The 27,246-nt window shown below is 50.0% G+C and overlaps 1 protein-coding gene and 1 pseudogene across 6 annotated transcripts in view; one reads left to right on the forward strand and one right to left on the reverse strand.

Annotated features, from left to right (window-relative positions):
- Positions 1-432: 432 nt before the first annotated feature.
- Positions 433-27,246, reverse strand: part of CHIT1 (chitinase 1) — a 35,873-nt gene continuing 9,059 nt past the window's right edge. For 2 of the 6 annotated variants that reach the window (XM_047841311.1, XM_047841309.1), the window contains 11 exons: positions 13,000-13,076; positions 11,449-11,478; positions 8,709-8,910; positions 8,066-8,122; positions 6,563-6,728; positions 6,206-6,330; positions 5,376-5,499; positions 3,323-3,508; positions 2,892-3,005; positions 1,436-1,562; positions 433-878 (listed from right to left, as the gene is read on the reverse strand). In XM_047841311.1, coding sequence (XP_047697267.1) covers positions 640-878; positions 1,436-1,562; positions 2,892-3,005; positions 3,323-3,508; positions 5,376-5,499; positions 6,206-6,330; positions 6,563-6,728; positions 8,066-8,122; positions 8,709-8,910; positions 11,449-11,478; positions 13,000-13,069 — 1,440 coding nt within the window. In that variant the 5' untranslated portion in view covers positions 13,070-13,076 and the 3' untranslated portion in view covers positions 433-639. Of the gene's footprint in view, positions 879-1,435; positions 1,563-2,891; positions 3,006-3,322; positions 3,509-5,375; positions 5,500-6,205; positions 6,331-6,562; positions 6,729-8,065; positions 8,123-8,708; positions 8,911-11,448; positions 11,479-11,612; positions 11,677-12,281; positions 12,357-12,571; positions 12,701-12,999; positions 13,077-17,018; positions 17,145-27,246 lie in introns of those variants that run through there. The other 4 variants (XM_047841310.1, XM_047841313.1, XM_047841312.1 and 1 more) reach the window with 4 other exon arrangements.
- On the forward strand, positions 23,181-24,099 carry LOC125155743 (etoposide-induced protein 2.4 homolog; annotated as a pseudogene).

Raw genomic sequence — 27,246 nt, forward strand, 5'->3', positions numbered from 1 at the left:
CTGTAAAATGAGGATAATAATTGTCCCTCCTTTGTCTGGCATATAGGAGCAGTAGGCGATAGGAGGCCTAAAACAGGATTTATCTCAAAGCGAGCCCTGAATACCTACCTGGGGTTTGGATTCTTATTTTAATGCTGGGTGGCCATTGCAGAGCCCTAAGGCAAGGAAAAGCTCTTTTCTGCTGCCATCTAGTGTGAATCTTGGGAATAACACCCGAGTGGAGGCCAGCAGGAAAAGCTCTCCAGCGAGGTCACCAGTGCCTTGAGAGCTGCCCACTGGAATGTGGGCACGCTGAAGGGCCTGCCTTTCCGCCTGGCTCAGACCTATGCATGCCTTAGGCCACCCTTGCCTCTTGGCTTCCCCACCTTCCCAGTTTTGAACTGACAGTGTGCTTAGAGAGGTTCTGTAAGTCACCACACCCCGGGGACCGTGGGGAGCAAACCATAGATTTATTTTGCAAGTAACAGGTCCAGAAGGACCATAGGAAAAGGAACTCAAGGCTGAGAGCAGAAAGCTTGGATACAGAAAAGCCACAGGGAAGTCTCTAGGACTGTAGCCCCCAGGGAGAGCTGCAGAGGCAGACTGTGGAGTGACCCCAGCGCCTGGCCCGGTGGCTGGGGCTGCAGGGGCCCTGGGCACTCAACTCCAAGTGCAGCATTTGCAGGAGGAGCTGAACACCAGGCTCGCTGGGCAGCTTTGCTGGAATAGCCGCCCCCCTGCACAGCTATAGTAGCTGGACTGGTCCCCAGGGTTGGGGTAGAGCCCGTCAGCTTTGCCCCGGCAGAAGGTGTCTTGTTCGAGGCTGGGGCCACGCTCAGGTTCAGAAGGCTGCTGGTCTGGTGCGGGGACTTCAGGTCCTGGCGGGCCTAAAGGAAGACCTGGGGAGACAGCGAACATTCAGCCAAGCCTCCCCCAAGAGATCCCGAACCCACAGGCCAAGCACACGGGCAACCACCACAGGCAGGCCGTGGCTCAATACCTCACCACTCCCCCCACCCAAAGGCAGAGCACAGCCAGGTGCCCCACAGCCCCACTTAGAGCTGCAGCGCAGCTCAACAGAAAACACGGGGGTGTAGTGGCCATCTATCATCTGCAAAGACCAGCCACACACTGGCGAGGGCCTCCGGGGGTCTTGCGCTCCAGGTGAGCGCAGGCTTTCTCTTTGAAAAGGGAGGAGCAAAGCTGCAGCTCCCTGGCTGAGGGCCCCCAGAGGCAAGCCCTGGACAGGCGTTGCTGCGATCAGAAAGGGGAAGAAGAGCCTGAAAAGACAATGGCTTCCAAAGTTTCCTTGGCCCCTGGGGGTGCATGAAATTTGGGAAATTGCAGGATTGGAATAAGGGTATTTCCCCAGAAGGAGCCAGGACCTGTAGTTCAGGGAGGGGGTGTTCCTACTCTACCCGCGAATTCCGCCTCTGGTCCCTGGCCCCGCACTCACTCAGCTCCAGCTGCAGTGTCTTGATGAGGGGATATGGGCCCTGGTTACAGAAGAAGCCAGCGAAGTCGTCCATGTCCAGTGCCCACACCATGGCGCCACCCAGTCCCTTCTGCTTCAGGTAGCTGGCCTGTGCACGAGGAGCAAGGCGCAGGTGGAGGAACCCGAGGGAACCCGGCCCGTCCCGTCCCAGAACCCGCTTCCTCATCTGGATAGGGCTCTTTTTCCAGCACCCCCAGGTCATGAGTGGTCAAGGCTTCTGGACACAGCCCTGGGCGGGAAGCCTAGGCGACTGAGTCCTGATCCCTCTGGAATCTGCCCCTCTCAACAGGAGCATGGCCTGGGTGAGGGTGAGGGTGGGGGTTTGGGGAGTGGATGCGCGTGTGAACTTCCCTAGGTTGCAAGCTTTGACAACTCCGTCTTTTCTGTGCTGAGCTGCTGTGTTTGGGGGCACGGCCTGCGGTTGTGACGAGTCCAGTTCCCATAGGGATGACAAAGCTTCCCCAGAGATCTGAACGATTTCCTCTCTTTAAGTCTTTGTCCTCCCTGAGGGCCTTCTTTCCTCCACCAGATCCCTGAGGTTTCCCCAGTGAATGGCTGTGTGTTCCCGCAAGTGGGTTTCCCCGTCCCCTAAGCCTAACACGCCATGCGGGGAGTTGGAGAGTAGGGCTGGTCTGGAGCCCTTGCTGGCCCCAGTCTCCCATTCTGGCTACTTCCCCTCCAGCGGTGAGGGCCGACAGCTTGTTTTCGGAGTCCAGCCTGGCCTCTCCTCCCCACATGTCTTTGCTTCTCAGTTTCCTCGCCCTTCTGTTTTCAGACCTTCTCAAAGACCCTTCCACCGTGATCCCTTCTCCCATCTCCCCGCCGCCAGGATCACACTCCCTTCGCAATTCTCCCAGAGCGCTTTGTCTACACCTCTAGAGGGACCGGCCACTGTCTGCCCTGCATCGCAGCTGACGTGAGATGTCCGGATAGACAAACCAGAGCAGGTGCCTCTGCAGGAGTTCGTGATCTCATGGGGGAGAGAGGCATGGAAACACACAAATACACTTGTTTTGAGCCGCTGATACTGGGCAGGAGTGGGGAGTCATATAAGTAAATCAAAAGGTCTGTAATCTGAGCATGCACAAATGTTGTCATTGAGCTGAATAAAATGATATCTCTCACTGTATGTATTTCTCCTCTTCGTATGTCTGTAGAATTTGTATTTTATTAAATGCAAACATATATGTAATAAAATACAAATTCTTTCAAGAGTGGTACTTAACGTAGGGCAATTTTTTGTGATCATGCCTTTTCTTAATCAATAGTTGGTAAAAATACAAAATGCTATCACACAAAGACTTGTGAAATGTTTCAGAGGAGATTCCTCTTTGGAGAGGTTCTGGATGCCATCATTCAATGTTATTGACCTGGACCCATCCAGGACCACCCCCCTCCCAGCAGGGCTGGGCCTCACCTTGGTTTTGAAGCTCTCCACATCATCAAAACCCACCCACTGGTTGCCCTTGAAGGCATAGGGCACCTTCTGGTCCATGATTCTGGGCTTAGTGGCCCCCTTCCAGGAGCAGACCTGTTAGGAGCAGAGGGCAGAGCTGGGGCAGAGGCAGGGGGCACCACAGACATCTGTGCCTCTTTGCCCAGAGGAGACTAGAGATTGGAAAATTCCTATCTGAGGAAGTCTGGAGAACGTAGGAGGTTCTAGATTGAGTGACCTAGAACCCTGGATTCAATGAGGCACTGGGGTTTAAGGATAATCCAAGATGGCATAAAGGGGTTGGGCTTCACTTGGCCAGAATTTGCTGCTCTTGGCATCCTCACTCAGAAACTATGGGAGTAGGAACACCCCCCACCCCAGCCCATACTCGGGGCCCCGTGGGGTTTTCCCACCTCATAGTAAGCCAGCAGCCCTCCCTCTTTGGTGAAGGGGCTAGGGGTTCCAGGCCCCGTAGCTGGGGCCCCCACTCCAGTGTTTGATGGGGAGGCCAGGGTGAAGGATCGTCCATAGGCAGGCATGCCAAGGATCAGTTTGTTGGCAGGGGTCCCCTTCTGCACCCAGAGCTGCACGGCAAAGTCCTGGTGATGGAGAAAGAGGGGCAGGGTTAATGTACTTTGCCTTCGGCCTGGTTCTGGTCATCTAAGTCTGCGGGCTTCCGATGGGCTTTAGTGTTCCAACACCGTCCTGTCTTCTTTAGGTCTTGTCTTAGACCCTCGACCCCAGACAACCATTGGAGTCAGACAACCATTCACGGGGCAAATATTTATTGATGGCCCACTGTGGCCAGGCTCTATGCTTGGGATACCTCAGTGAGCAAAGCGGCCGAGATCCCTTCCTCACTCAACAACTTAACCTTGCTGAGCCTCGGGCTTCCTGTGTGTAAAATGGAAGCGATAGAAATGGCAAGAACGAAAAGATGTGATGCACGTGGAAGGCCCAGCATAGTGCAGTGAAGGAAAGCTGCGATCACGCTCATGATGCCCATTATTGTTGTTCTAGGTCTCACCCAGAGTACAAGAGCAGGGAATGGGGTCCGTTTTATTTATCTCTGGATCCCTCGTGCCTCGAACAATGCTTGACACTTAGATGCTCAAATAGAAAGAACAAATGAGTACACGGCTGCCTCATTGGCCTCTGGACGGGACCGACCCCATCGTGTATTACTTCACGTAACACCCCCAGCCTATGGCATGAGGAGGTACCCAACATACGTACGTGAAATAAATGAATACTGAAGATTCTTCCCTTAAGCCAGGATTACAGGCTCGCTTCCCCCAGGAAGCCACTCTGTTCAAGTACAAGTCCTCCTGTTACTCTGCACCCTCTTAGCACTTAAGTCAGGAGCATTTTTCACTACGTGTATTCGTATTTCTTTCTTTCTGCTGGTCTACGTGATTTATCTCTGATCAGATGGGAGCTTATTCAAAGGCAGAGGTCAAGGCCCCCTGCTCCGCTCTATGGCACCTTGTGTAAGTTCAGAAAAGTCCCCCTCTGGCCGGAGGCAGTCCCGGGCACACAGTATAGAGAATAGAAGTTCTCCTTGTAAGAAGAGAAAGGCCTCCCTCCCCCTGCGTGGATCCAGAGCATATAGCTGGGGGAACAGGGTGCTGGTGGGATTTCGGGGCCCTCACCTGTCAGCTGAATGTCTTTGGGTGTCGAGCCGCCGAGCTGGGCTGGCTTCCCCCAGGACCCATACAGTTTTCCTGATGGGGGTGGAGGGGCCTGGGCTCAGTGTGAATTATGGATTCCTGACTCAGCACTCAGAGATGGCTCCCTTATTTGTGAAAGAGCCACAGAAGCCTAGATTGTTCTAGCCCAGCCAATACACCAAGATGTGGGCTCCCCAAAATTAAAAAGCACTTTAATTTAGGGCTGTTTTGGTTTGTTTTAAAAGAAGAAATAATATGGTTGTTCTTACCTTTCAAAGTGTTGAGTGGGCTTATAAAAGCCCTCCAGGCTGCTTGGCGAGGGCGAGTGGGGCAGGAAACCACCACTCACCCCAGTCTGAAACCCAACCTGCCCTTTCCACGTGCTGGGGTAGGGGGTGGAGGCGGCTCGTCACCGAAGGTGAATCAGTGACAAGGAGTGAATGGTTACCCATTGTTTTGAAGGAAATGGGGTAGAGGAGGTGAAGGAAGCAAGAGGTCATTTTTGCCGGACATTCAAGCTCAAAGACGGCTTCCCAAGTAGCCACTGCGTTATTCGATGTCATTCAGTTGGTTTGCTGTGTCGAACATCAGCCAGGAGGCTACAGAGAAGTAAGGCTTCCCCTCAGCACTGGCACAAGACAGGAAATAAACAAGCAAAGAAAGGAAAAGTCCGGGCTCCTCTGTGCCCTGCTTGGTTATCCTGCCTTTCTTTTCCACTAGGGCCTCGAGGCTCAAAAGAGGCCACCTGACAGGGCCTGCGGATGGGGGGATCCGCCTCACCTCTGCAGCCACTCACCACGTTGAGTTCGGCCGCTGCCCCGTTCTCTCCCTGCCTCTTGTAGAGGGGGCTGTTATGTCCTGTGGTCTTCTCATAAGAGCCATGGAAGTCGTAGGCCATAAGGCTGATGAAATCCAGGCTCCTGCAGGAGGCATGGAGAGAGGGGGGACGGGCTAGTGAGCAGTCCCTCCCTGCTCCTGCCTGCCCTCAGTGTGTGGCCTGGGAAGGGCCCTCGAGGTAAGAGGCAGCGCTCCCGCCTGGTCCCGGGAGAGGGGATTAGACAGCACTCCCTAGTTCCCCCTAACCCGCCAAGATTGAAGTCATCGTCATTCAGACTGGGGGGTTGGCAGCTCCTGTCTTTGGCATCCTCCCCACAGCACCCTCAGGACGCCTTGTACTCCTACCGTTTGGGAGGGAAATCTAGCTCAGTGTTGTTAAAACTTTTGTGCGCACGTGAATCACCCGGGAACGCCATTGAAGCGCGGGCTCTACTTTTAGGAGGCCCGGGGTAGGGCCGGAGATTCCGCATTTCTAACGCTCAACACCTTGGGGTGCAGAGAGCCAGACGACTTGTCCTCTTGGTTTCACTCTCGCGCTCCCAGGGTGCTTGATGCTAAGACCGAGTTCCCAAGGAAAAGGTCAAGGATTCCAAAAGAGAGACTCCAGGACACTGGAGTAAGCAGACAGCGTGAGCAAATCCTTCCTGGATCTGCTGGTGGAGGGGTGGGGCTTTCCCCAGACGGTACCTTGCAGGTGACCATCTGCTCTACTCCTGAGGCGACTCAGCCCGACCTCGGTCTCTCCCACCTCAGAGAACACACGTTCCACGCCATCGGCCTGAGACTCACTGAGCAATTTTGTCCACCTCGTATCCAGCCTCTATGTTCTTTCTCCCGGCCGGGACGGCTGCGCTCAGAAGGAGGCGTTCCTTCCCTGACGTCTGGGCTTCCCGCTGGAAGGCAGCGGCCAGGTCCTGCAGAGGTGGCTCACAGTGAATACAAAGGCAGGGGCCAGGCTGGCCCCTGTGGGCCCCAGGCAGATGTTCACCCTCGGGAGTCTGAAAACTGACCGCAGGGCTCGTCTGGGCTCTGCACATACCCGAAGCAACAGACCTTGGGGACAGAACAGCACCGGCCTGTCCGGCGAGGCCACCAATCTGGGCCCCCACCCCCACCCCAGGCCAACTGGGTGACCCCCAACCATACCTGCACCAGGGCTGTGAAGCGCTGCTTGTCCGAAGGAGGGCTCCCCCGGCTCCCTGGGTACTCCCAGTCAAGGTCAAGGCCATCAAAATCATATTTGCGCAGAAACTTAACGGCTGAGTTGACGAAGGTCTGACGGTTGTTGGCCGTAGCCACCATATCTGTGAATCTGCGAGGTGACAAAGGGCAGTATGGGCCTGTTTTGCTGACAGGAGGCCACTCTCTCCCTCACAGGCAGACGAGAAACTACGCAGGATATTTGTGGCTGGCTGTTCAGGCCAGGAGGATGCTGGGAGGGCTGCTTCAGATGCTGCTGGGCTATTTGCTGTTGACTTACCAGCCAGGCCTAAGGAAAGGGACCGTCTAGAAGGGTGTCCGGCCCCCAGGGCACAGTGACTTGCCAGGAGCTCTGCCTCCCCAAACTCCCTCCACACGCCTACTGCCTTGTCCCTGCTCAGGGAATTGTGGTCCCCTGAATCAGAGCCGGCTGTCACCCCAGGGTCGAGGTTTAGAAAGGAGGGAACAGTTTCTAATATGAGCACAAAGGGAAATAGAAGGAGTTGAGTAACCTGGAAACCTGCTGCTTTCGTTCTCTGGTGGGTCAATGTGGTCATTTTCTTCAAACTCACACTTGTAAAATGCTTTGTGCCATCACTGTGACTAGTCTGGAGCCCCTTAAAATCCCAAGCTGCCCCAGGAACCCCCTCCCCACATCTCCTGATTCCCAAGATCCCTGTAAGTGTCTCGAGGTATTTATAGACGGATCCTACTTTAATTGGTGTTCTATTCATTTACTGATTTAATTAATAGCAGCACTTAAGTGGGGTCCATGTGCCTGGGAACCCCAGGCTAAGAATCCTCTCATTCCAATGAAAGATTGGGGAAGGTGGGTCATAAATTGTATCAGGTTTTCAAAAGGGCTCATGATCCAAAAAGTTTTAGAAAGAGTAGTTTAGAACTTTGGGAACCATATATTGTGGACTTTCTGGGAAAAGTCTAGTTTCATATGTCCCATTCCATCATCTCCCGAATTCCTCAAAAACGTCCTATTCCTCAAAAATGCCCACAGTTTGGCATCCGAGCTCGTTCTCGCAGACTGCCTTTGACACCCAGAAGTGGAACAAAAATTCTCAGACAAGATATCCTGTCTCAGAGCTCAGGAAATATCGTCACTGTATGTTGTCTGAGGTTAGTTGGGACTCTCCCTGTACCCATTTCATGGAGGAAGACACTGAGGCCTGGAAAGAGGCCAGGATCTCTCCTGTGCTCCCGGCAAGACCGGATGTGTAACAGTCAGAGCTCAGCCCCCTCCACAGCCCTCCCGATGAGGCCCCACGAGCCCAGGAGGAAGGTCAGCCCCCAGAGTCCAGGCCACCCTCCTGATCCCCCACCCTGACTATATTCCACCTGGCCTGATTCCCAGAACCCACTGGCCGGGTTCTCTCTTGCCAGTGAGTCAGGTCACCACCCAGTGGCTCTGCCATACAGGTGCCGTGGCCAACTCACTTCTGAGTGCCAAAGTTCCAGCCCCCGATGGAAAGCAGTGTCTTCAGCTTGGGATTCCTGGGAAAGATAAGACAAATGCCAGAATTTGCAGGTTTTAATGCCCAGCCAGTTCCCCAGGCTCACCTCATAGCCCAGGGGTTATGGGTGCCCTGATGGGCACTGATGGGGTGGGGGGGAAGGTGTAAGTCCCTATGCATAGATCCTGGGTGAGGGGAGCTCTAGATTGGGAAAGAAACAGCATGCTCTTGTCTTCAAGGGCCGCCTGTCTGGCTGGGGAGACATACACATGAAGAACTCAGGAAGAGAGATCAGGGCGTATCCACAGAGCGGCTTTGTCAAGAGGGTGATAACACGGGAGCTGAAAAAACGCATAGATTGTAGGAGGAAGAAGGGCATACATTCCCAGCAGAGAAAACAGTTTCCCAAGCCAGATCCCACCTAGACCTAAATGGAAGGGCCCTTCAGGAGTCCCTATCTACCCCTACTCCTCCCGTATAAGCACAGGAAAGCCCAGAGAGGTGATGTGACTTGCCCAAAGCCACACAGCAGGTCTGTAGCAGGATTGCAGTGCTGGGGAAGGTTTTTGGCTCTGGAAAGAGGTTCCTGCCTCCACCAACCCCCATCCCCGTCCAGTGCAACTCACATCTTCTTCAGGCCGTTGAACTCCTGGTAGAAAACCTCATCATCCCACTCTATGGAGCTGAGCTGGTGATTGGTCATGCCCGCAAAGGCATAGATGAGGTGGGTGCACAGATTGGGGTTCACATCCTTGGGCAAGAAGCGAGCAGCTCCCTGTCTGTACTGGGCCCAGTTGGTGAAATAGCAGACCAGCTTTGCAGCAGAGCCTGGCCATTCGGGGCCAAGAAAAGAAATGGTGGTCAGAAGGGTCTGCTGAGGACTGACCCCCTCTACCTAATGCCAGAGGGTGTTAAACATGACACCTGATCGGCTGACAGCAGAGAGGCAGGACTTTCAACATGTTGCTTGGAACACTTCAGAATGTTCATTAAAATGCAAATACAGGGGCACCTGGCTGGCTCAGTCGGTTAAGCGTCCGACTTGTCCGACTCAAAGGCAGCTTGTTTCTGGAGTCCTCAGAAAGTTTGGGGACTTTCGTTGGGTGGGTGGGTGGGGATGTCTGTTCCCAGGGAGTTGATCTAGCGGCAAGGGCCTCCACTGAGGTCGGTGCTATGTTAGGTTGACCAGATAACCAGAAAGCAAGAATGCTGGTTTTTACTCCTGTATCTGCCAGAAATGTACTTTGGGCCAATTGCCCCTTCAGCCCTGGCCCAGGGTCCCCATCTGAAAATGATTGTGTGGTCTCTGAGGGCTCTTCTAGAACTTGTCGTCTGTGAGGGTATGGTTTGCACAAGCCAACATTTTATGCCAAGGACTTGGCAGAATGGGGAGTTTGTACTGGAGCACATCTATGGCCAGTGTCTAAACTCTAGGACTTCTTTTTGTCCCAACAGGATCTCTCCACAGTCCTCTCCAGCCTCCATTTGGCCACTGAGAGGTCAGGGGAGGGGGAAGAAGGTGCAAAATGGCCACAGGAGGCTGTGTGGGAACCCAGCACATGAAGGACTATCTGGGACCCCCCCCCTGGGCAGATCGGTGGCTCCCGAAGGAGAAGCTGGAGTTCTTGGGTCATCACTGGCTCTAGCCAGAGGCCACTTAGGAGTAGAACTTGCCAGAACTTGCCAGTGGGGGCTGAGAGTACAGCCTGTAGTGATACAGGAGGAGGGTTGGTGAACTCCCCAAAGCAAAGGGTTAACCCAGGGAACACATCGTAGGACCGTCTAGGAAGAAGCCCGGAGTCTCTTCTTATATCACATCCTGTCGTATCATATCAAATATCCTGCGGTGCCCGGGTGCCTCATTCGATTGGGCCACTGACTTGATTTTGGCTCAGGTCATGATCTCATGGTTCGTGAGGTCGAGCCTCACATTTGGCTCTGTGCTGACAACAGAGAGCCCACTTGGGATTCTCTCTCTCCCTCTTTCTCTGCCCCTCCCCTGCCTGTGCGCGCGCGCTCTCTCTCTCTCTCAAATAAATTAAAAAAATAAAATGTTAAAAAAACGTTATGCATGGATTTTTGTACTATGGGGGCAATGAAGTACGGTGGTTAAGAACAGGGTCTCTGGAATTTTCATGCCTGGCTTGAAATCCCAACTCTGCTGCTCTGTAGCCAGGCAATTCAGCTTCCTCCTCCATACCATGACAATGACCATCATTCCTACCTCAAAGGACTGTTGTATGGACAGCGAGTTAGTATGTTAAATACTCTGAACAGTGCTAACAGATAGTAAACTCTATTCTAAGCGCTTTGCATATATTAACCCTTCATTCACATAAAACTCCGTTAATATATATATATCATACCACGCCATATGCCCAGAAGCAGCTTGGACTTAAACGTTTGGGGAACCTTCCACCTTTCTTCCCCATGTTTGTTATTTCTGTGGCCTCTGGCTGTTGCCTCCTGTGAGGCCAGGAGGGGAAATAGTTGTCTAATGTCACAGCCCAGCCTCAGGGTGAGGGTCCGAGGAGCCAACATTCTTGGGGCCACAGACACACAGGGAGCGGGGTGGGGTGGGAAGGGAACGCCAGCGTCCAAGTTGCTGAAGGTCCCCCAGAGATCTCTCTCCCGTCTGATACAGGAAGAGCTCTCCTGGCTCCTCCAGGCCCTACATGCCATCAGTTCAACAGAAACGGGAGTATGAGTTACGGGGCTGGGACACGGAGCTGGGTAAGACCTAGGTTCCTCACCTCCGGCAGCTCACAGCCTGGTCGGGGAGACATCTATGCCAATAATTAGCAGCACTGACATACATACTGGAAAATGTGTTCAGAGATATGAGAGCACAGAGGTTGGAGCGAGTGACCTCAGGAAAGACCTGAGCGAGGCTGACATTGAAGCTGGCCCGTGGACATGTGGTCCAGCTAGTGGATGAGGAGGCAAGAATCTTCCTGGAAGAAGGTGTGGGGCATGAGGACACCTGCAGAGGGCTGAGCTTTGGAGGAGTGGCCTCACTGGAAACATGGCAAGAACTCTTGGCATGGGGTTGGGGGCGGGGCTGGGGGAGTGGGTGGGGAGGGTGGCAGAGCCCAGGGAAGGGGCCGAGCTTCACGACTAGCCTCAAGAAAGGCACCCCTTATGGGGGCGCCTGGGTGGCTTAGTCGGTTAGGAGTCCAGCTTTTGATTTCGGCTCCGGTCACCATCTCACGGTTCGTGGGTTCGAGCCCCGCGTCAGGCTCTGCGCCCACAGCAAGGAGCCCGCGTGGGATTCTCCGTCTCTCTCTCTCTCTCTGCCTCTCTCTCTCTCTCTCTCTTTCAAAAATAAAATCAACATTTAAACGACAAAGGAAAGGCACCACTTACCCCATTGGATCATCAGTAGAACTATCAAACCTGTAACAGCACAGGAGAGAAGGCAGAGGTTACGAGGTTATTTGCATTTTTCCGGGCCCTGTATGCCTATTGAAACACAGTGGGTAGAGGTGGTCAAAGGGGGCTAGACCCAGGATGGCTTCCCGCAAATCAACCTTCTCTGTCCAAAAGGGACCCAGGAGGGCACTGTGTCCATCCCTTCACCCCCAGGCCAGACGGCAGGGGCCCCTCTCTGGCCTAGACTAGTCCTAGAGCTGATGGAAGTTTCCGTGAGTTGAGGTTGTCCCTCCCTAGAGCGCCAGTGGAGGACGGTGTGTATTGAGAAAGATCTAGGAAAACCACTAACTTGTGAGGTTTTCAGAGAGAAAGTTTCCCTTTTTGAACAGGCAGGAAAGCTGGGGCTGTCCTGGGGCTGGAAAGAGCCAATTTGGAAGGGTTAGGCCAGCGATCCCATCTCTCAGGGAGGCCTCTGTGCCTCTGCTCACAGCCAGTATTTACCACATTCTGTGGCTTTCCCGCCACGCCTCGCAGGAGGTTAGCTGAGTTCCCAACATGCTTGGAGACCTAGGCTCGGCAGGACTCCTTTCAAAAGATTTATTTCACCTTTCTGATGACCTTGAATTTTCCCATTCACCTAATAAAGCCTTGCAAGGGCTTGCGAGGGCAAGAGAACTTGCAAGGGCACCCAAGGTCGTGGCCCCCAGGCTGCCCGCTTTCTTGCAAGACAACCAGCACGGGGCTGGGGAAGCTGCTGGCAGGGGGCATCTCTTGCATAAGGACCAAAAGCAGAAGCCTAAGAACGTGGGAAAGACAAAACCACCCACCGCAGTGGTGTTCACCGACTCTGGGCTTCCAGGACCCGGAGGGGGCGAGGGGGCACAGGAAACGTCCATTTCAGCCTGTTGAGAAAAGCCTTTCCTTGCAACACAAAGGCTCTTGAATTGAAAGAGCCAAAGGGGGCCCACAGGAATAGAGGCAGAGGAAGGAACAGGATGGCTCTCTGAGGCTCTCCTGAATGCTTCGGTACCCTTGCAAACAGCGCCACGAGGCAGAAGCCACCTCCCTGCCTTACAGCCCCCAGGGCCCCGCCCACTGTCCCTGATGGCCTACTCACCTGCCCGGGCCACGGACCATGCCATGGCGCTGGCTCGGCACCAGACTCCAGCCTGTGCAACCGACTCTCTAGACCCTGCTCTCCTTTTATCAGGCTGCCCCGTTCCATCCTAGCCCGGAGTGGTGAAATCAGGGGGTGGCAGAGGCGGGCGAGAGGGGTTGAGGTGGGGCGTGCAGGGCTAGGTCACACAGCGTGGGTTGGGCAAACCTGACACAATGGCCTTTAGCAATTCTTGGTTTTCTGGAACAATCGCGGTGGGTAAACCGGGCCCTTAACATGACCAAACCGGGAGGCAAAGAGAGGGAAGCAAGAAGTGTTTCTAAGCCTCCTGCTGGACAAGGAGGGTTCTGATTTCCTTGGTGTCAGTTGGTGAAGACCTATGAGTGATCTATAATTTACTGGGCTCTGGAGGAAGAGGGATGACTCACAAGTCAGGGGAGCTGGGCTCCAGACCAGCCTGCTCGCTTGTTTCTTCACCGCTCCCTCTGGAATCCACATGCCCTCTCTGTAAGACGATGGGGTTGCAAATGTAATATATATTTCATAAAAGTCAAATTTCATCACTATCCACATGACGCATATGGACACAATGGACGTATTTTATATCCATTGATTGAGAAAAGTACATAATGGTAAATAGCAAGGATGAGCTTAGTAGTAGTTTTAAATGCCTTTGGCTTTTTGCTTTTTTTTTTTTTTTAACTAAGTTCCACGCCCAACCTGGGGCTTGAACACATGACCTGGAGATCAAGAGTCATACGCTTCACCAACTGAGTCAGACGGGTGCCCTTTAAATGCCCTGTTTCTTACAAGTCATAGGGAGCTGTATTAGTTTCCTACGGCTGCTGCAACATATTCCCACAAACTGGGGGGCTTAAAATGACAGAAATTCATTCTTTCTCAGTTCTGGAGGCCAGAAGTCTGAAATCAAGGTGTTGGCAAGGCCATCTGTCCTCTGAAGTTTCTAAGGAAGAAACTTTCCTTGTGCCTTCCAGCCTCCGAAGGCTCCTGGTATTCTTTGGCTCGTGGTGACATTAAGTCAATCTCTGTCTCATGGTCTTTCCCCTGTGTCTCAGTGTGTTTTCTGTTGCCTCTTAGTAAGACACTTGTTACTGGATTTAGGGCCCACCTTAATCCAGGATGATCTCATCTTGAGATTCTTACCTCAGTTACATCTGCAAAGACCCTTATGCCAAATAAGGTCACATTCTGAGATTCTGGTGGACATATCTTTGGGGAGCAGGGTGGGGAGGAGTACCATACAACCCACTCTGGGACCTAACCATGTTCACGTTACTTATTCTGTCTGCAAAGTCTGGTGTGTGCACAAACTCCAGGATCCCAGGCAAAACTTGGCAGCTTTTAGATGATCTGATCTTTGGTCCTTGACCTTAGCACGAGTGGCCTGGATGGCTGAGTGCAAACATTCTGGGGCAACAGGCTCTGGGGTCAGTTTGCCTGGATTTGAATCCCAGCTCTGCCATTTACTATCTGTGCAACGTCGAGCAAGTTCCTTAACTACTCTGAGTTCCAGTTTCTTCATCTGTAAAATGAAATGCCCAGAGAATTGCTGTAAAGGCGCTACATGTTGGTAGTTATTACTGGTTCTGCCCAGTCTCTGTGTGTGTCAGAGATCTGAGGGTGGGACCCCCATGCCCAGTGCCCCCGGGCCCTATGTCCTTGCTTTCTCTGTGGTAGCCTTGGCCCCTTGTTTTGGTCATTTCTGTTCCCCTCATATGGGGGTCCTGCAAAGGAGTCTGCTCAGGGTCACCTGAGATCTACAGAGGTGCCTCAGCTCCGGGGATGTGAATGAGAAGGGGAGGGGGAATATGGGAGTAAAGATTGCTTCACCAGAGAGGCCGGTTGCCTCCTTCACTTCTGCCACCCCCATACACATACACTTGTCAGCTTTGAGCTTTTCTGACTCAGCTTCCTGTCCCCAAGAGGACCCTGCACTGCAGGGGCCCAGGGTTCTGAGTTGCTCCAAATACTGACCTGTCCCGACTCATCTGGGGTCTCTAGGACACCCAATAGCCCAGCATTAACATCACTACCTTGATTAATGCAGCTGATTCTCCTCTCCTTCCCCCTCCCCTTCCTCCTCCTCCTCCTCCTCCTCCTTCTCTTTCTTTTTCTTTTCTTCTCCTCCTTCTCCTTTTGATTATTCTTATATTGTTTTCTTTTAATTTTTGTCCCAGACCATTTCTCCAAAGGAAAATAAGCGGAAACCTAACGTATGACATAAGATCCTCTAAGTTGCTCTGCTAAAAAATCTTGTGATGGTCAGGAGCTCTGACTTGTCTTTTCGATGCTAAAATCAACACCTCGTCAACATCAGCCCCCATGGGCACCCCTGTGGGGGAGAGATTTCAGTCGGGTACCTGGGCAAACGCACATATATGCCCTATTTCCTAAAAACCAACCATAAACACCATAAACTTTGAAATGCTAAAGGTGTTGCCATTAAAATAAGTAATTAAAAAAAAGCATGAAGGGTACCACCATGTTGCTCAGCATTGTCTTAAAAATTTTGGCTATTATACTAAGAAAAGGGGAAAAATACATATGTGTGTGTGTGTATATATATATACATATATATATATATGATTATGATATAACTGCCAATAGTTGTAAGTATGTTTGGATATCTACAAAAGCCTTCAGTTTTCTAGACTGTAAAAAAAAAAAAAAAATAGACCAGGAATAAAATAGAATTTGCTGGATTTAAGGTGAATATACAAAAATTAATAGCTTTTCTCTACGTTAGCAGAAACCAATTAGAAATAGAAACAGGGGCAAATGAATCCACAAGAGTGTCAAAAGCTATAAAATACTTAGGACTAAATTTAATCACAATAAATTAGATAGTAAAATCTACAAAACCTAGTGCAGGACATAAACAAGATCCGAACATGTTCCCGCATACGGAAGCAATATCATAAAACATGTCAGTTCTCCTCGAGTTCAAACAAAAAGAGAGCAATGGCCAGGGGCATACTATTCAAAACTTACTATAAACTCGTTGAGATCAAAGCATGGAACAGGCATCAGGACAGACAGACAGAGGTAGATTTGAGCATATGTGGAAAACATGTTCAACAAAAGCAATGTTTCAACTGAGTAGGAAAAGGATGTTTCATCAATGTCAATGACTTAATTGTCTACCGAAATGGGAAAAAAATCAAGGTTGTACCATTTGCACCGTATATAGTAGCAAAGACAAGGGGCAGGATGAAGGGGTGCCCTGGGAGTAAAGGGGGGGGTGGCCAGAGCCCAGCCCGAGTGGGGGAGAAGACGGGGGAGGTGGTGCTTGAGGAGAGCTTGGAGAACTAGTAGTTTTGCAGACAGAGGGAGAACGGCAGGATGGTTCTGGCCAGATATTCACTCATGGATCGTCTCAGACAAAACCTCCCATCAGACTGCAGGGACAGCGAGATGGTTAAAAACCCTGCATGCATCCCATCAGTTGAGAACCACTGATTGAGGACAGCAGGGTGGGGTGATGTCTGCTAAGGGGGTCTGGGTGGGAGGGCACTGGACATGCCGGCAGGAGAGGAGAGGGGTGCGTTGCTTTACCAACTTGGACTTCTACGATTATGTCTCAGGCCAGGTGGGGCGCATTCGAGGCTGACCTGATAGGCAGACCAAAACCGCAAAATATCAAGGAATACAAAGCTGCTGCCTGGAGGTGGGGGCCTGGGGAGGAGAAGGCAGGCCCATGACCTGTGAAGCTAGGGTTGAACCTTTCGCGGGCACCGACCCAGAACACCCGCGCCCCAATTTCTAACTCAAGTACGAAAGTCTCAGCCCCCCAGTGCAGGTGGCCCATGTCTAGAGCTGAAAGGTCCTGGTATCTTCTAATTGATAGCACACCAGCCCTTTGCTCCTTGACCCCCTCCCTCCTGGGGCAGCCTTCCCGGCCCCTCAAATCTTACAGGGATCCATCTGAGTCAGGCTTTGCCTCCTCCCCAGCCATGCTGGTCCACACCATCTCCTGTGATCTGGGAACAATTCCTTCCATCCAGAGCAGGAAAGCACTCCCTGCTTGGGTGTGCCCAAGACAGAGCTGGGTGTGCCTCAGTGGATCTCCCAACCAATGACCTGAGGGGCTTTATACCCTTCGTTCCACGCCCACTGGTTTCTCCCACCCTCTCCCAGTGCCCCCCACCCAAAAACACAAATTCAAGTAAGACTGGTGCGACTGATATACAATGAAACTTCAAGACAAAGCCCCAGTCCCAGCCCACCCCAGAGCAGACTCCTATACAGACATTTTAGAGCCTCCTCCGGGTCACATCCATCCCGGTTGTCCGAGCTGGGGTTAGTGACAACCTCTCCAAGTCTCAGTTTCCTCATCTGCAGAATGGAGATAACACTACCTATCTTACTTGCGACGTGGATCGAGCAGATAGTGTGTGAAAGGGCTTAAAAGTGACAGAGCACCAACCAGGTCTTATGAGGAGACCACGATCACAGTGGCTGGCGTGACGCTCCTCTTCCCTTGCTGCACACAGGCACCACATCCCTGGAGCTGCCTGGGCCTCTCCCCACACGCCTCTCCATGCCTCCCAGTGCTGAGCCTGTGCCGAGCCTTCAGATGCGTCCGTTAACTGCTCCTTCCCACATTCCAGCCAGTTCTTCCCCATCACGGTAAAAGGCATCACCGTCCACCCTGCTCCTGCAGTCACATGACGCTTTCCCCCACCCTCACGTGCCCAGATGCTACAAGAAGTCCTCCCTCCTCTTCCACCTCCTCCGCCACCAGCAGCCACCATTAGCTCTCGCCCCATCCACTGAGGGAGCCTCATAACTGCCCTTCCTTCGTCTTTCTCTTGCCCCCTGCTCATCATTCTCCCCACAGCAGCCCGGCCGGTCTTTGAGAAACTTAGATCAGATCCTCCTGCTAAGACCCCTCTGAACTCAGAATAAGAGAAGGGACCGTGTCTGTTTGCCTGCTACTATGCACCGACAGCCCCAGGGGCTGGTACATACAACAGGAGGCCTCAGTTAATATCTGTTGAGTGAGCTGATTGTTGGACGTTATTCCTCAGTATCCTTCAATACTCAATGTCAAGTGCTCAGGAAGTAGCTGCTTGATGTGAGACATGAAAACCTCCCCTAAATATACAAATATACTTGTATGATCTAAATATACAAATCAAATCTCCTTAATATATTAGCAGAAGCCATTCTCCCCCAAGAGTAGGTGGGGAAGGAGAAGCCAGAGAATTTGCAAACTCGACCAAAGCCGGATACGAGAGGAGCCAGAGCCGAGGTGGAGACTCCTGGGCTCTTCCCTTTCCTATCCAGGCACCTTCGGATGAGCCTGAGTCTCAGGCGAGGGTAGAGCTCATGATGGCTGGCTGATGTTCCTTCAGTCATGCTGAAACTCAGGTCTGGGAGTCAGGGCATCCTTTGGGGACAAAGGGCACACAGAGTCCACTCTGGCCATGAAGATTGTGGCCTTGCCCGTCCAAGCGTCAGCTTGTTTCCAGATCCTGGTGGACCATAACCCAAGGGGAAGTTGCTTCTCTTACCAGTAACAGGTTTGAGCCTGAGGCGGTGGGCAGGCCATGGGTACCAGAACTGAGAGAGAAGGACGCGGTCCGGGCAGAGTGGCTCAGGATGGGAAACGCAGCGTACTCACCCCCCAAGGCTCTCCCCCACCTGTCTGGTTCAGACGCCTGACATTCCACACAGACTCCTTTCCTCCTCTTTCCTTTTCTCTTTCTTTCTCTCTCTCCCTCTCTTCTTCCCTCCCTTATATATTTCTACACATAATTATTGATGTACAACAATGTCCATTACGCTCCTTGCAACATTCAAGAATGTAACATAAACCTAAAACAGGCTTAGGTGTTCCCTCTTGAGCCTGGAATTCTATATCCCATTAAAAAGGAATCAAGTGGGGGGGTGGATCCTGGGTGGCTCAGTCGGTTGGGCATCCACGTCCTGATTTCAGTTCAGGTCATGATCTCACAGTTTGTGAGTTCAGGCCCCGCGTCAGGCTCTTTGCTGATGGTGCAGAGCTCTCTTGCCTTCTCTCTCTCTCTCTCTCTCTCTCAAAATAAATAAATAGACATTTTTAAAAAAAAGAATACAGGAAATGGTTGTCTTGCTCAGTTGGTGGTATATGTGACTCTTGACTCTTGAGCCCTATGTTGGGTGTAGAGATTACTTAAAAATAAAATCTTCCACAAAAGAAATAAAGGGCGGGGAGGGGGCGTCGCCTGGGTGGCTCAGTCAGTTAAGCATTTGATTCTTGATTTTGGCTCAGGTCATGATCTCGTGTTTGTGAATTTGAGCCCCGAATCACACTTCGGGCTGACATTGCAGAGCCTACTTGAGATTCTCTCTCTCTCACCCTCTCTCTGCCCCTCCCCTGCTCTCCGTCTCTCTCAAAATAAATAAACTTTAAAAAAGAAATGAAAGAAAGAAAGAAAGAAAGAAAGACCTTCTTTAATACATTGTTAAAGGGGAAAAGCAAGGTGTACCCATAGCACCTGACAGATTGAACTAAGGTATTTATCTCCACTCTTCTGAAGCTCCCCCAAAATAGCAGTTAAAGGAATAAAATGACATAAGACGAAGCAAATGGGAGAGGGGACCAAAATAGATGAGCGAGGTCAACAAATGTTCGACCATGTGTTCAAATGTTCACCTTTGATGATGAACACAGAATGAACAAGTGGACCTAACTCAGCAGACCTGGAGAAGCCGAGACCTCAGACTGCAGGTGACGAGCCCACAGGAAGCAGGGGACTCATGCCAAGGTACCCTGGAAAGCCGCAGGAGTTGGCAGAATGTCATGAAGTGGGGCGAGGCTGACAATTATAGGTCTGGGTGAACTGTTACACCCCCAGATGCACTTTTTCCAGTGGCCTTGCCTGTCCAAATGGGTTCTGCCCAGCGTCTCGGGAGCCAGCCAGAAAATGCAGGGAACGACCAGAGCGACTGTAGACTTGGGAGCACCTTGCTCAGCACAGAGGGGAGTGAGGATGGGGGTGTGGACGCCAGACTGAAGACAGAGACGGATGACCGGAGAATTACGTGACAGTCTGCATGTGGGGCGTTCAGACCCCAGCCCTTCGCTCCACTAGAGCCCCAAGCCAGGCATTGAAAAGTTATTCTCAGGGAAAACTGCCAAGGGAAAGTGACTGAAGCTCTGACCACCAACACTCAAACGCCGTGTGGGGGCCCCCAGAGGAATACCCGTGTCCTGGTCCCATCACCCCAAGATGGGGCCTCAGATGAGAAACCGCCCATGCCCCAGAGCTTCCGATGGTGATGATTCACGATTGCATGCGGAAGAAAAGCCAGGATCACCAGACGCTTGATGAAAGAGTGCCCACGTGAAGGATGGACCAAAACAAACAGGAAAAAAAAGGAACTTCAAGAAACCAGAGCAGGTGTCAGGCAGGGCTTCGGATTTTCAACCTCGGGCAATTACGTTCTGACCATTCACAATGAGCAAACATCGCTTTCATTATTTACACACAAAAAATGGCTGATGTGCCTGTTGGCTGTATATCTTCTAGCTCGCAACTACTGTGCCAGGCGTTGGGCACCCCCAGATCCACTCACAGCCGCTGTCTCTGTGGAGCTAATAGCCTGCAGGGTTAGCACTGCTCTGGGCTGAGGTCATTACTCAACGCAAATCCCTCGGGGAGGCGCAGCCTTCTGAGTAACTCACGCTTCGGCCCCTTGGAGGGAGCCCTTTTGGTCCCAACCACAGGCTTTGAAGCTTTTCTTATCTTCCCCCAAACTTGAAGCTGAGACTCCTTATCACTCAAGGTTTTAAACGCGTGCAGCGGTGGTGGCCTTTCGCTCGGGACCTTGGACCGGGACTCCCCCTGAGATGGGTTCCACTCAGCCTCTGGGGAGCCAGGCAGACAGGATCGGCCAACACACACACACACACACACACACACACACACACAAAACCCCGCTATTTCAGGCACTTCCATCCACACTCCCCGCCTGCTGAGTGACTCCGAGGACGTGCTTCCTCTCCTGTGGGCCCCCCAAGGCCATCATGGGGTGCTTTGTCACATGCCCTGGGCTGGGCCTGGGCAGGGCCCGGCGGGACACGTCATACATCGTGCCCTCATACACTCGTTTATGATTCTCACTCTCAATTCTGGGCCTTTGAGTTTTTCCTTTAAAAAAAAAAAACTAGCGTGCCCAAGCTTTGTGTATTTCACTCATCTTTTGAAGGAAAACATTCTCATATGTTTACTCATTGATTCTACAAGTTTAATAAGCTAGGAGGAACCCTTAAATAGTGATTGTGATGAATTGCTGGAGGCTGAGGGCGGGCTAGCTTGAGAATTAAAAGCCGCTGGGCGTCCAGTCTGAGGAGTGGTGTCAGGCTTTATAGATCTTCCCTCCAGAAGCCCCACTTCCTCCTCACATTATAGTTTAGAGAAAGATCTTTTCAGGGGCGCCTGGGTGGTTCAGTCGGTTAAGTGTCCGAGTCTTGACTTCGGCTCAGGTCATGATCTCACAGTTCGTGGGATCGAGCCCCAAGTCGAGTTTGGGATTTTCTCTCTCTCTCTCTCTCTCTCTCTCTCTCTCTCTTCCTCTCTCTCCGCCCCACCCCCACTTGCATGACCTCGCGGTTTGTGAGATCAAGCCCTGCATCGGGCTCTGCGCTGACAGTGGGGAGCCTGTTCGGGACTCCCTCTCTCCCTCCCTCCCTGCCCCTCCCCCTGCTTCTGTGCGCGCTCTCTCTCTCTCTCTCTCAAAATAAGTAAATAAACTTTAAAAAAGTGTTAAAGACATTCTTCAGAGAGAAGGAACGTGACACAGGTCACAAACTCAGGTCTGTATAACAAAGAGCTCCAGAGAAGGAATAAATAAAGATACAATAAAATCTTTCATGTTTCTTATTCTTAATGGATCCGATAGATAAGTCTTCAAAGTAATAATAGCAACAACGTGTTAGGGGATTATAGCATATGGATAAGTGAAATGAACGACAGCAATGTTATGAGGGACAGAGGGAGGAATCGGGAATGTTCTGTTGTAAGGTAGCTGCACACTCGTGAAATGGTATAGAAGCTGGAGTAATGTGGGGCGCCTGGGTGGCGCAGTCGGTTAAGCGTCCGACTTTAGCTCAGGTCACGATCTCGCGGTCCTGGAGTTCGAGCCCCGCGTCGGGCTCTGGGCTGACGGCTCGGAGTCTGGAGCCTGTTTCCGATTCTGTGTCTCCCTCTCTCTCTGCCCCTCCCCCGTTCATGCTCTGTCTCTCTCTGTCCCAAAAATAAATAAACGTTGAAAAAAAAAAAAAGAAGCTGGAGTAATGTTAGTTGTAAATGTATATTGCAAATACTAGGACGACCACTAAGAACGGTTTAAAAGAAGTACACGGTATGCCGATATGCTGAAAGAAAAGAGAAAGTGCAATCTTGTGAAATGTTGAATTAAAACTAGAGAAGGCAGGAGCACCTGAGTGGCTCAGGAGGTTGAGCGCCTGAGTTCCACTCAGGTCATGATCTCAGGGTTTGTGAGTTTGAGGCTGCTCTCAGCACAGAGCCTGCTTTGGATACTTTGTCCCCCTCGCTGTCCCTTCCCTGCTCAGACACTCTCTCTCTCTACAATAGGTAAACTTTAAAAATAAAATAAAATAAAACTAGAGAAGGAGGAAAAAGGGAGGAAGATTAAAATAAAAAACAAGCATAACTAATAGAAAACAGTTACCAACATGGTAGATAGTAATCCAATTATATCAATAATCGCTTTTAAATGTGAATGGACTGGGGCGCCTGGGTGGCTCAGTCGGTTAAGCGGCCGACCTCAGCTCAGGTCATGATCTCGCGGTCCGTGAGTTCGAGCCCCGCGTCGGGCTCTGTGCTGACAGCTCAGAGCCTGGAGCCTGTTTCAGATTCTGTGTCTCCCTCTCTCTGACCCTCCCCCGTTCATGCTCTGTCTCTCTCTGTCTCAAAAATAAATAAACGTTAAAAAAAATTAAAAAAAAATAAATGTGAATGGACTAATTAACACAAATCAAAAGATATAGACTATCAGAATGGATTAAAGAACAAGGCCCAATTATGTTGTTTATAGTCAGTCGACTTTAACTATAAAGACACAGGGGTGCTCTGGGTGGCTCAGTCAATTAAACGTTTGACTTCGGCTCAGGTCATGATCTCATGGTTTGTGAGTTTGAGCCCTGTTGACAGTGCAGGTCCTGCCTGGGATTCTCTCTCTCTCTCTGTCTCTGCCCTCCCCCTGTTCTCTTTCTCTCAAAATAAATAAATAAACTTAAAAAAAATAATAAATATAAAGACACAGACAGATTAAAAGTAAAAGGACGGAGGGGCACCCGGGTGGCTCAGTTGTTTGAGCGCCCAACTCTTGATTTCGGCTCAGGCCATGATCCCAGGATCATGTGATCGAGCCCCATGTTAACTCCACACCGAGCATGGAGACTGCTTAAGATTCTTTCTCTCTCAGGCTTCCATTCTGAATGCTTCGTTCCTTTCTCTGATCCTGTTAGTTTCCACTCGGAGTATCCTCTTTCTTGGAGAGAAGGTCCTTCATGATGAGAGATTTTGAGATGCTTCTGTCTCCTCTGCGTAGTTGGTAAGTTTTGGGTGGTGAAGAGATGGCTGACAGGTGTCAAGCCTTTTTCCAGGACTTTGCCAGGGAAATCAAAGACTCCCTCTAGGGAATTTGTGCCATCTCAAAGCTACATGCTCAGATTCAGCAAAAGAGAGAGGAGCAGCGTCAAAGAAGGGCAAGCAGGTGTGCTGACGCCGAGGACAGCCCAATGTACAGAAAGGAAGCAGGAGACTGAGCCGCATAGCCTTAGTGGAATTTTCCAGTGCTGCACTTGGGGTGGCGGAGCTTTCTGGTTGAGTCTCCTCTTGTTTTATCAGGTGTTCATTTCTGTACTCCACTCCGTAACAGCCCAAATTGTCGGCGATCCATCGCTACGTGGAGATGTTTCTTCCTTCCGTCCATTTTCAGTGCTCTTTGCATGCTTCCTCTGTCTGTGCTTAGCAAAGTTGTCAACGCCATTTGTTTTCAAGACGTAGCTGATCTAGCATCTGAGGTATCAGGGAGGAAGCCTCACCCATTCCCTAGTCTCAGCCAGATAATTACTGACATGCTCTTCAACCTTTTGCGGCAGGCTCTTTTTCTCATCTGGGGGATGTTTGTGAGTCTCCTTCTCAACCACCTTGCTGGTCAGCTCGTTAGTCTTCTGCGTATGTCCCTCCTCTACTCACTGTACTGCTTTGAATATCATTGGTTCAATAGAGGAATTGAAGGGCACCAGCAGTTGTCAAGCATAGAAAGGAACTGGCCACACCACTTTGGATTTGGGTTGCCCTTGGCTTTCCTCACAGCAACGCCGTCCTGGTATATTCTCAGTGGATGCCTCTTCCCCATCCTTGTTCCTCTGTTCATTATGGGCGGCAATGAAGCAAAGACCCCTGGCACAGCATGCCTTTTCCAGTTGCGCCTTTTCTTGGTGATTTTCTTAAGCAACAGACTTTTCCACAAGACGGTCTACCTATAGTCTGCCCTGAGTAGCTCGATCTCTGCAGAGAAATTCCCTTCACCGCCATCGCTCTCTTGCCAAACTGAAGGCTGCTGCCGGCCACTGAGTCACCTGCCACCCAAAGGGGATGGATGGGATCGGAAGGAGGCTGTAGGGTCTCTTTTCCTTGTCCCTTCCTCCACCTGGGAAGGCAGGACCCACTCTGCCAAGGGCCCACTGCATATTCCCTTCTCTCTGAGGAACTGGGGTCTTTATCACTGGTGCACATAAGGCAGAATCTTCCCGACCCCAGGACGTGGATTTTTAACACTGGTGATTCTGAATGGACCACAGGTTTTTCTGCAGCTCTTTTCTAGCACTTGTCGGCCCCCGTGCCTGGAGCGATTTGAATACTTTTTTTCTTTTTTCTCCCTGTGCTATTTATCCTTGCAACTCCCCTTCCTGCCTTCCACCATCCTTGGATGAATGGATTTTGTAATTTTAGCTGTTGTATTTTGTGGACCTGTTATTTTTTGTTGTTTTTCTGTGAGGCACATATATTGGATGTGGGAGGTGAAGGTCACTCCCTTTATAGCCATCACTGTCTTGTTTCTTGTAAGTCAGGTTAGATTTTAGTCTCTCTTGCTCCACTGCAAAACGCAAACTCAAAGAGATGGGACAGGAGGAAAGACCTCACAGCCAGGTCTGCGGGTTTTGAGGAGTGATTTTCTTTCTTTCCCTTGACGGGGAAAAAAGCCTTTTTTCACCGGTACATTTAAAGTTATCCAGCTGTAGGGAGGTACCAGTTTTGGGCAAGTGCCACTGCAACACCAAATGCTCAGAGAACCTGAACTTTTAACTCGAGATCTGAAGTGTACTGTTGGCCACTGCTGGGTCTGTCTGGCATTTCAAAGAAATATTGGTTGCTGCAAATAGGGCCTGAAGGGGTAAACTTATTTTTTTAATGTTTATTTGAGAGAGAGAGACAGAGAAGAGAGAGAGAGAACTAGCAGGGGAGGGTCAGAGACAGAGGGAGCCACAGAATCTGAAGCAAGCTCCAGGCTCTGAGCTGTCAGCACAGAGGCCAACACAGGGCTTGAACCCAGGAACCATGAGATCATGACCTGAGCTGAAGTTGGATGCTTAACGGACTTAGCCACCCAGGAGCCCCTGAAGGGGTAAACTTATTAAACCCATTAAGGCTGTGGGGGGGAAAAAAAAGAGTCTTTCTCTCTCTCTCTCAAAATAAATACATAAACTTTAAAAAAGAAAAAGTAAAAGGATGGAGAAAGATATCCTATGCTGATACTAATCAAAATGAATCTGAAGCAGATGTTAACTTCAGACAAAGCAGACTTCAGGACAAGAAAACAAGAACAAGAAAAATGATCAGAGATAAAGAGGGACATTACATAAACATAAAAGTGTTAATTCTCCAAGAATACATGGTAATTCTTAATGTGTGTATACAATAGGACATCAAAATATTGAGGAAAAAGTTGAGAACTTCAAGGAGAAACAGACAAACCTACTATTATATTTGGAGACTTCAACACCCATCCAGGAACTAACAGATCCAGTGGGTATAAGATCAGTTAGAATATAATTGAACTGAGCAGCACTATTCATCAGCTGGATCTAATTGACATTTATAGAACACTTCACCCAACAACAGCATAATCCACATTCCCCACAAGCTTACATGGAACAGTCACCAAGATGGAACGCATTCTGGGCCATAAAACATATCTTAACCTATTTAAAAGAATAATAGTCATGCAAAGTATGCTCTTAGGTCACAATGGACTTAAACTAGAAATCAGTAGCAGAAAGATGGCTGGAAAATCATAAGATATATGAAGGTTAAACAACACACTTCTAAGTAATACACGGGTCAAAAAAGTCTCAAGAGAAATGAAAAAATACTTCAAGCCAGATGAAAGTGAAAATACAACACCAAGATTTGTGTGATGCTTTGTTCTGGATATTTCCTTTGGATCTATCATACAGCTTACTAATTCTCTCTTTAACTGCATCTAGTCTTGTAAAATTCCTTTTTTGAGTTCTTATGTTCAGTTTAAATTTTTTTTTCAGTTTTATAATTTATATTTGGATCTTTTTCAAGTCGGTTATGTCACATTATTTAGTTTCCAGTTCTCTGCAAATATTCATCTATTTTTTATCTCCTTAAACATAGTAAGCACAGTTTTTTTAAAGTATGTGTCCGATAACTCCAACATCCCTTTTAGGTCTGTGTCTATTTCTTGTTGTTTCTACTGGTTTTCATTCATGTAGTTTTGCCTTCTCCTTTGCCCAGTTAAATTTTGTACCTATTTATCTTATTTACTTTTCCTTTGTGTTGAAGTATAACGTATGTACACTACAATGTATACATCTTACATGTACAGTTAAATGAATTATTATCATGTGCACACCTGTATAACCTATATTTCTATTATGGTGGAGAACAACTTTATCACTCCAGAAAGTTCTTTTGTGCCTTTCCCACTCAATCTGTAACCCCTCACACCAAAACCACTGATTTTATTATATGGTCATAGATTTAGTTTTGTCTGTGTTAGAATATCATATAAATAGAATCACAAAGTATATACCCTTTAGCATCTGGCATATTTCAGTCAGCATAACGTTTTGAGACTCATCCATAGTATTCTGTTTATCAATATTTGTTTCCTTCAATTGCTGAGAAGTATTTCATTGTATAATTATACTACAGCTTGTGTATACATTCCTCCTGTTAATTGACTTTGGGTTGTTTCTATTTTGGGCTTGTTATGAATGTAAATCTTCTATGAATATTCATGTATAAGTCTCTTTGTGGACATATGTTTTTATTTTCTTTGGTGCGTTCATCAGTTCGGGCTGCTATAACAAAATACCATAGACTGGCTGGCTAAGACAATTAGCATTTACTTCTCACAATTCTGGAGCCTGGAAGTCCAAGCTCAGGATGCCAGCATGGTTGGGTTTTTGGTGACAGCACTTTTCTTGGTTTACATCTGACCATCTTCTCATGGTACCCTAACGTGGCAGAGAGACTGATGTCTCTCTTGTCTCCTTTTATAAAGATACTAATCCTATTCATGAGGGCTCCACTCTCCTTCCCAAAGGCTTCATTAATTACTCCCCAAAGTCTCCATCATATTGGAGGTGAGGTTTTCATGAA

The sequence above is a fragment of the Prionailurus viverrinus genome, chromosome F1, assembly GCF_022837055.1.
Source record: "Prionailurus viverrinus isolate Anna chromosome F1, UM_Priviv_1.0, whole genome shotgun sequence".
NCBI classification, from domain to species: Eukaryota; Metazoa; Chordata; class Mammalia; order Carnivora; family Felidae; genus Prionailurus; species Prionailurus viverrinus.